The sequence below is a fragment of the Spermophilus citellus genome (genome assembly GCF_964194105.1).
Source record: "Spermophilus citellus genome assembly, chromosome: 12".
In the NCBI taxonomy this organism is placed as follows: domain Eukaryota; kingdom Metazoa; phylum Chordata; class Mammalia; order Rodentia; family Sciuridae; genus Spermophilus; species Spermophilus citellus.
Window position 1 is genome coordinate 44,034,826 of NC_138198.1, and position 9,785 is coordinate 44,044,610.

The 9,785-nt window shown below is 43.6% G+C and overlaps 1 protein-coding gene across 1 annotated transcript in view; it reads right to left on the reverse strand.

The window, feature by feature from the left end:
- The window catches only part of LOC308631624 (17-beta-hydroxysteroid dehydrogenase type 3-like), a gene marked incomplete at both ends in the record, with an annotated part of 31,006 nt that extends 25,180 nt beyond the window's left edge, over positions 1-5,826 (reverse strand). Inside the window, 2 exons of the mRNA XM_081263003.1 lie at positions 2,747-2,793; positions 5,673-5,826. Coding sequence (XP_081119129.1) covers positions 2,747-2,793; positions 5,673-5,826 — 201 coding nt within the window. The remainder of the gene's footprint in view (positions 1-2,746; positions 2,794-5,672) is intronic.
- Between the last annotated feature and the right edge of the window lie 3,959 nt (positions 5,827-9,785).

Below are 9,785 nucleotides of genomic sequence, written 5' to 3' on the forward strand. Positions count from 1 at the left end.
GTTACGGAGCCTGTGTCCCGAGAAAGGACCCTTCAGGAATGAAGAAGAGATCCAGACATTGGGGAGTGAAGAGAACGTCAGTGTGTTTCCTTCCACCAGAACCTACTTGAAGGTTCTGCCACCACCCAAGAGCACCACAGGCAGGGGACGGGGGCCTTTGGGGACATTCAGATTCCAAACTGTAGCACATAGGATTCATGCAGACCACAAGGACGGCTTTCCTTCTGACGTGGGGGGTGGAAGACCCTTTGCTTTGGAAAGGAGGTGCTGAAGCCTCCCTCCAACCTCAGCACCCAAATACACAGCCCGTCTGTGGACGGTCAGCCACTACTGGCCTGAGCAGGTCCCAGGTGAGAACAAGGAGGCGCTCTTCACCTTCAAAGAAGCAGACTCAAGAGAGAAGGTCACTGGCTTCCACCATCAGGGGGAAAGAGGGGGCAGATGCATGAGTCCAGCACAAGGAACTCTTATAAGGGGCACGGTTTGGTTTGTTAACATCCCCAAGGTGTCTGTCAAGTGCCTCCAAGACGCCCGTCACTTCTCATAGCAGGGCTTAGTTAAGATGCCATCTCTGGGGGGATGACGTTCTGGGGAATGCCACTGTTAATCACACTTTTCATAGACACTGAATGTTTGTGTCCCTCCAGAAACATCCTGCGTTGAAATCCCAACCCTGGACAGGATCCTATTCAGAGGCAAGGCCAGAGTCTAGAGAAGACAGAGAGCTTGTTCCTCTGTCTCTGCTCTCCCGGGGAAGGCCACCACCTGCAAACCAGGAAGAGGGCTCACCAGCCACCAGAACAGCCGAGGCTCTGGATGTCCCAACCTCCAGAACTGTGAACATCAGTATCGGTTAAGCCACTGACGTACAGTGACTTGATGTAACAGCCTGAGCTCATACCAGGCCTTTTTCACAAGTTAAATTACCATAACTTCAGTGGAAAGCACAGAGGCTTAAAGATGTTCAAAATCTCCAAGCCACCAAGTCCACTGCGAGGAAATTAGCTCTTAAAACAACTGGAGATGAGCATAAAAGTATATGATTTATTCACAAGCATGTTCCCAATTCTGTCTAAAATGAAGAAAATTTGTAAGTGAATGTGAAATTATAGAGTATCCATCCATTCGATAGAAAATTATGCTCCCACTTAAAAAAACGATGTTTTTGACATAAGAAAATGCTAACAACCAAAAATAACACTTAAAAAATAATGGCATGTGTAATCTGGGATTTGAGCCAAACTTGAGGAAAATTGCAAGGTTTTCAATATCCTTCTATTTAAAGAGGTGGTATTTTTTTCTCCCTTACTCAGAATCTCTCATCTTTCTCAACAGAGTCTTATAGTGTTCTTTTTAAAAGACTTGTAATTTTATTTTGTTTGTTTCTAGTATTGTTTGTTTTTCTATTGTGAATGAAAATATCTTTCATCGTATTTTTAAGAGGCTATTGATTTTTTATCAGACTTCCTTTTATAAAGATTTCAGGATTCTTTGTTTCTTCCATTGTTCTAGAAGTCAGCATAACAGAATGAGGAAGAAACAAAATGGGTAATAATTATAGGAAATTACAGTGATTATAGGAATAGTAATTATAGAAAACAATAATTAATGTAGAATCTGCAATAATAGTAGTATATGAAACAACACTGGCTATGAGCACGTTTTTTAAAAAATCTATCTACTGAGCAGAGGGTGTAGCTCAGAGGTAGAGCCCTGGCCTAGATCCCTGCAGGTCCCTGAGTTCCCTCCCAAACACCTAAAAAAATAAAACAAAACCAAAAAAAAAGTCTATCTATCTGCAGAAAAGCAAACATAGAGCAACACACCCAAAGATGCTAACCACGTTCCCAAGGCTCTCAGCTCTATCAGATGCACTTTTCACATAATATTTTGTAATGCATATTAACCTATTAAAATTAAAGTCATAAGTAATACAATTTGCCCACACAAATAATTATTAAAGCAATATTTTCCTAGCTGTGTGTGAAGCATAAATAAAAAGGGAGTATTTATAATTTTTAAAATTTGGGGGGTGTTTCTTTTTTCTTTTTCTTCCCATCTCTCCCCTAGGTACCAGGGATTGAACCTAGGGGTGCTTGACCACTGAACCACATCTCCAACCCTCTTTTTATTATTATTTTATTTAGAGACAGGGTCTCACTGAATTGCTTAGGGCATTTTGCTAAATTGCTGAGGCTGGCTTTGAACTCACAATCCTCCTGCCTCAGCCTCCTCCAGAGCTGCTGGGGTCACAGGTGTGCCCCACCATGCCCAGCTTTCAATTGTTCCTAAGTATATACACTACATAAATGCTGTGACACAGTTACATTGGAAAATAGCAATGTCCCATAAATTCCTGAAATAATTCTTAGGGGAAGGAACTGTCACCTTGAATACCGCTGTATTTATTTTGGGGGGGTTTGGTTTGTTTATTTGTTATTTTAAAGACAGTGTCCAGGGGATGAGATTATGAGTTTTCTAGTCTTCTCTAGAAATGTTCCTTCTTAAGTGAATGTCTCTTGCTTTTATATATGCGGAGAACTAGTGTTTGAGGGGGGTGTCACACGATGTGTTGTGTACAGGGACATTGTCTCTAAGAGGACAATCCCAAACCAGCTCAGTGGTACACACCCACGGTCCCAGGCACTCCCCAGCAGATTGCTTGAGCCCTGGAGTTCAAGATCAGCCTGGCAACCCAGCAAAACTCTGTCCCAAAGGAAAAAAAAAAAAGGTAGAAGCCCCTTACCTCCAGTGAGTATGCTTTCCCAATCCCATCTCCTGCTCCAGTGACCACTGCAAAAGGGAACAGAGGATTCATCTGTATACGTTCCTCCTTCTCCTGGGCTACCCTGTCTGGCCAGCCGGGGTCTAGGATACTCAATGCCCACAGTGGCCTGGCTCCTCTCCGCTCCAAATTTCCAGCCCTTTGCCAACCCCTACTAATGCTCCAGGGGGAAGGGCGAGTTGTTTTGAGGGTCGGGTTTGTTTCTTTCTGTTGTGTTGTTTAAGGACCTGGTGAGGCAATGAGAAATATACTGTGAAATGTGCAGAGAGCCTCAGCCAGGAAACAATGTATCCAGACCTGAGGATTGAAACAGGGGACGCCACATGGTCAAGGGCAAGCAGTGCGCCCTGTAATCACTCCCATGCCCAATGCTTCCACCCCGCCTCCATCCCCACCCCACAGGGCAGCCTGTGGAAGATAAGGGACCTAGCAAAGAGGAGAATATAGAAATGCACAGAGGGAATGCGGTTGCCTGAAGGAACTTGGAGAATTTGCACTCCATAGAACTTTCTATTAGCATACAACCAGGAGGTCTTGTAGTCCTGTTGTCTCCAGCATTGCAGAGCTGTTGGTGATGAGGTCCAGAATCAGCCTCATTCACGGGAATGTCCCAATTTGGACATTCACTGCATTAAGTACACACACACCTGTGAATGACCTTGCCACCAACATTTCAAGGCCAAGGTACTCGCTCAAGGTTATTGTACATCTTGCCTTCCCCCACCCCCTGTGGGGAATCTTCACAATCACCCGAGTAGTTAAGGTAATGACAGGTATGATGATGGTGATCACAATCGCTTTCTGCATGCACTGTTCTGAGTGTCGTAGGTGTGTGACTTCATTGCATGCTCAAAACAAACCCAGAAGGTGTCATGATCATGTTCATCGTTGAGGAAGCTCAAAAAGAGGAAAGTTCTTCATTTGATCAAGGTCTCACTGCTAAAACTGAAGACCAAAGGATTTGAACTCATGCTACCTGACTTTGGGACCACAAGCCTATACAGATATACCAGGGAAATGATTAAGGAACTCAAGCTTGGAGCCCAGGGTACTCTCATCTTTAAAGTTGAAAACTTCTGTCTCTACTGATGGGTTTTCCTGTTGTCCCCACTTGTCCTCCTTGAAGTCCACGGGTGTGTACCACTGAGCCGGTTTGGGATTGCCTTCTTAGAGATAATGTCCTATGCCTCAGCAACATTCTACTCTTGCTGGCAATAACTCTATTCCATCTTACTCATAAAAACAGGTTAGGCTGGCCAGATGTGGTGGCACACACCTGTAATCCCAGCAGCTTGGGAGGCCGAGGCAGAAAGATGGCAGGTTCAAGGCCAGCCTCAGCAACTTAGCAAGGCCCTAAGCAACTCACTGAGGCCCTATCCAAAATTAAATTTTTTTTAAAAAAGGACTGGGGATGTGGCCCAGTGGTTAAAGCTCCCCTGGTTTCAATCTCCAGTTCCAAAAAAAAAAAAAAAAATTAAAAGTTAGGTTTTACACCTTGAGTCCACAAGTGGTCTAATTCTCTGGTCCATTTGAACTTTTTTTGGGGGGGCTGCATCCTACATCAGGGGGCAGGGGCTGAGCAGAGTCCTGAGTTCACCCAGTGTGTGAGCATTGAGTCTGTGTGGAGCAGGGCGTTTGGATCCAGAATATCCAGGCCTCAGCACTTGGTGAGTTCACTGGAGACAGCATGCCCTCCCAGGGAAGACGTGTGTGTGCAAGCGCGCGCGCGCACACACACACACACACACACACACACACTCTGCAGACACAGGCAGCATGGGTTATAAATCCACTTGTCATTGTAAACAACGTTCCATGTGGTAATGTTTTTAAATTTCCATTGCTATGTTTGTAAAGTTGCCAGGTTTAGCAAAGAAGGGTACAGGATGCTCCATGAACTTGAATTTCAGGTAAACAACAAATAATATTTTAGTATAATGCATTCCGTGCAATATTTGGATTGCAATATATTAAAAAATCAGAACTTGTTTATCTGAAACTCCATTTTAACTGGATATTCTGTGTTTTTCTCTGAAAGCCCCATAAGCATGTTACAGTCTTTCCTATTTAGCCTGGACGATATTTCTTTTTATAAAAGGTTTTTTATTGTTTTGTTTAATACCTTTATTTTTATTTATTCATTTTTATGTGGTGCTGAGGCTCGGACCCAGGGCCTCACACATGCTGGGCGAGCGCTCTACCTCTGAGCCCCAGCCCCAGGCCTGGATGATATTTCTAAAGACCTTAGCATTTCCTTCAAGGAGATGCTAAAGCCGTGACCTCATGGTCTTCACCTTAACCCGGTCAGGGGCTAAAATCCCACATGGTGGTTCCACCAGACAAATCCCTCGGGGCGACAGTGAGAACCAGGCCCAGGTGCCACATCTAACATCTTGAGAACACAGCTCCACAGCGATCTCTGTGGCCTTGATTTGGCAATACCCTCACTTCATCGGGGGCCTGGCCAGTCTTATTTTCTAATGAAGTAAATTAACATTATTTGTATTTCAGAATTTTGAGATACCCCTTAGCAAAATGGGTAGAACCTAGGGTCTAGGAATCTACAGAGATGTGGATACAGAAGTTTCTGCCTTTGTTTATTAATTGTGTCATCAGAGAGAGATCATCACACTAAGAAGAAAACTCAGGGGGTGATGTTGGGGGGACAGGTGTACAGCAGGAGTTGAGGAGCCTTCTGCCACATCTTGCTTTTTAGACAATTCTGATTTCACCCATGCTTTCTAGACTTCCCGATTAAATTAGATTTAACTGAAATTCCCAAAGGATGGAGATATACCTATGAGAAAAGAGGCACTATATCTTTGGGGACATAAATAGGAATAAGCAGGAATAATAAAATAAATGAAAGATGGACAGCCCCCCTTACCTGCCCACTGTCCCATCGACTGCAAGAAAGACCTTGGCAGAACTTTCCGGAAGCTCAGTAAAACGCATTTGCAGAATCTCACGCACTTTGCCAGGCCGGCCAGGCACACCAGCAGCCCGAGGAGAATGAAGAACTGTTCCAGAGCCTCCCCCATGACTGTATGGTCGCAGGTGCTGTCTCAAGCCTGGCCCTGTCCCCTCCTGGGGTGGGGCCCCCTAGGGGACGGCAAACCTCCTTCTGGGAGTCACTGGGTGCATTCCGTTAACTCTGGGACATTTAGATTAAAGTAACATCTTTACACAACCTCTGATTCACGGGCTTTTGAATGAAGTCTTCTTTCTAATATCTTCAGAGCACTGTTGGGCTTTGTTACCATGGGGAAGCTGGTGGCCCTGCCTGTAATCCCAGTGACTCAGGAGGCTGAGGGAGGAGGGTCACACATTCAAAGCCAGCCTCGGTAACTTAGTGAGGCCCTAAGCAACTTAGAGAGACCCTGTCTCAAAATTAAAAAAAAAAAATTAAAAAGGGCTGGGGATGTGGCTCCAGGTTCAAGTGCCCCTGGTTTAAAAAATAAAAATTCAAAAAGTGGACATGAAGGAAAACAAGACAATGAAGAAAGGGCAGCCCAGAGTTCTGGATTTGGAAACTGCTATGGTTTGTTCTCACAGCGACTCTGTGTTGGAAGCGTTGTCCCCAGCATGGAGATGTGAGCAGCAATGGAACTTTAGGTAAGGCCTCGTGGGAGGTCCCTAGGTCCTTAGGCAGAGGGGTTTGCCCTCGGAGGGGAATACTGACCACCTAGAGAGTTCTCTCAAGAACAAGTGGCCATAAATGCCTGACCCCAACCCTTGAATCTCTCTGAGTTCTCGTTTCAAGCTGTGGCAGGAACGTGCCACATACGGTTGTGCAGCCCAGGGGGCCCTCACCAGAGCCTGCACCATGCTGGTTGGACTTTCAGCCTCCAAAACTGTGAACTAAATAAGCTTCTTTTCTTTATGAAGTTAACCTGCCTCCAATATTTTGTTACAGTAATGAAAAACTGGGTAATACAGAAATCAAAAAGGATGCCAGATCGAGTCACTCATTGGTTTATTCAACAAGTATGTGCCGACTGCCTACAGATGGCGGCCCCTGTTCAAGGCCCTGGGGACATAACAGTAATGAAGCAGGGTCTCCGTCTTGGAGCTCCGATTACAGTATGGGAGATGGAGAAGGGGAGCAGCCAGGCCCTCGTGGTGAGGAGTTTGAAATTTAGGCTGAGGGCAGTAGGAAGCCGCTGCAGGGGCCAATGGGATTATACGTCCCAAAGTCACGGCCTGCTGCGGGGAGATGGCCGGCCAGAGGCTGATGGAGATGGTGGGTGGTCTGACAACCCAAGCAGGGAGGTGAGGAGACTAGGAAGCCCTCTGCCTGCATCGGGGCTTGTTTCTTTTTTCCTTTCACTTATTTATTTTTGATTGGTGTGTTATCAACACACATCAAGGTGGAATTCACTGTAGCGTGTTGATATATGCACATTTCCTCCCCTTTCCCATCCCTCCTCCTCCAATCTCCTTCTCCTTCTTCTGTTCCTCTGGTCTTCCCTGTGTCTCTATGACATCCAGTCTCCACCTCCTATTTTCCCTTATTTTGCTCCAGTTTCCACAGATGAGAGAAAACATCTGGCCCTCGACTTTCTGCATCTGACTTATTTCACTTAGCACGATGGTCTCTATTTCCACCCATTTACCAGTAAATGCCATGATTTAATTCTTCTTTATGACAGTCTTCATCTGTTTCAGGTTGCTAGAGCAAAATGCCTGAGGCTGGATAATTTGTAAAGAAAACAGGTTTATTTAGTTCACGGTTCTGGAGGTTCAAGGACATGACACCAGCAGGTCCCGAGAGTCAGGCCTTGACCCTCTGCTCTTTTATTCGCTCACTCCTTTGGTGATGTCATCTGATCTCTTGACCTTATGGACTTCCCACATGCTGAGGAAATTCAAATTCATCACTTCAGCTAGTCAACCCTGGCTGACATCCAAACTTGATACCATGGTTTGAACACCTATTAGCTGTTACTGAATTTGTCACTATTTATAAGTCTTTCTGGGACAAAACTAGGAAAACCTTTTTTTTTTAGTGAATATACTTCATGAGTCATTAGAATTTAGGATTATATGAGTTTTACTTAATATACTTGATATCTGAATATCTGAATACAGATTCAGATCGACTTTCTCTGATACTGATCATCTTTTTTGGATTCTTGATTTTATTTTTTTAATTTTTTTATTAATATACAAGACAGTCTGTTTTTTTATTGGTTGTTTACAACATTACAAAGCTCTTGACATATCATATTTCATACATTAGATTGAAGTGGGTTATGAACTCCCAATTTTACCCCAAATGCAGATTGCAGAATCACGTCGGTTACACATCCACAATTTTACATAATGCCCTATTAGTAATTGTTGTATTCTGCTACCTTTCCTATCCCCTACTATCCCCCCTCCCCTCCCCTCCCATCTTCTCTCTCTACCCCATCTACTGTAATTCATTTCTCTCCTTGTTTATTTTCCCATTCCCCTCACAACCCCTTATATGTAATTTTGTATAGCAATGAGGGTCTCCCTTCATTTCCATGCAATTTCCCTTTTCTCTCCCTTTCCCTCCCATCTCATGTCTATGTTTAATGTTAATCTTTTCTTCCTGCTCTTCCTCCCTGCTCTGTTCATAGTTGCTCTCATTATATCAAAGAAGACATTTGGTATTTGTTTTTTAGGGATTGGCTAGCTTCACTAAGCACAATCTGCTCTAGTGCCATCCATTTCCCTGCAAATTCTATGATTTTGTCATTTTTCATTGCTGCATAGTACTCCATTGTGTATAGATGCCACATTTTTTTTATCCATTCATCTATTGAAGGGCATCTGGGTTGGTTCCACAGTCTAGCTATTGTGAATTGTGCTGCTATGAACATCGATGTGGCAGTATCCCTGTAGTATGCTCTTTTAAGGTCTTCAAGGAATAGTCCGAGAAGGGCAATAGCTGGGTCAAATGGTGGATCCATTCCCAGCTTTCCCAGGAATCTCCATACTGCTTTCCAAATTGGCCGCACCAATTTGCAGTCCCACCAGCAATGTGATACTGATCATCTTGACTCCTAACATCACGTTTGTTTTTATGTCTGGGGTGTATATACTGATGTTTCTTTTTGAGACAAGTCTTGAGTTGATCTTAATGCCCTCCGTTCCAATTGCTTCCTGTCTCTGAAGGTAACCTCAAACTTTTATTCAGTTTTTATTATTCATCCATTTGTGAACACACACATTCATATTTCTAAGAATACATATTCATATGCATATACATCTCTATGAATATAGATGATTCATTATGTGTAATCCACACACACATGCATACAGATTTTTACTACTTGTCTGTATTTTTAAAAAACATTTTTGAACAGGTGGATGAATAAACCAAATAGAATGTGACTTATAGTTTAGATAGCAAACTAGGAACACTACTCAGCCAAAACATCAACTACTAGTACACACAACTGCACAAATACCCAGAACATTATACTAAGTTGATAAAGCCAGACTTTGACCAAAGGATGTTCCCTTTATGCTCCCATTTAAGTAAAATTCTAGAACACGCAAAACAGGTCGGGTGATGGGAAACAAAATAATGGAGGCCCGAGAAAGTGGCCAAAGGAACTTCTTGGGGTGACGGAGACTTTCTATAAGTTGGTTATGATGATGGTCACACATGGGTGAATTCATTTGCCAATTTGCGCTGGACTTACAATTAGTGCTTTTAGGACACAATTATGCTTCCATTTAATTTATATCAATTTATATTGATTAACTTAATTATGCTTCAAAATAAACAGTGGCATAGGTAATAGTTGTTGCAGAAGTTTAGAAATATTTAGAGGTGAGAGAGTTCATGAAGGGCTGCAGTTTTCGCGGGTAGAAATGCCGCTTCTCTCTGAGTACCCTGAAGAGCAGCTGTCCTGGTCTGGGACCCCCCTCTAAGCGGCTTCCTCTCAGCTGACTTGTACTCAGATTGTAAATGTCTGAAAGATGTTTCTCTGTTGGGCTAAAGGTCAGACCGGAACCAGGA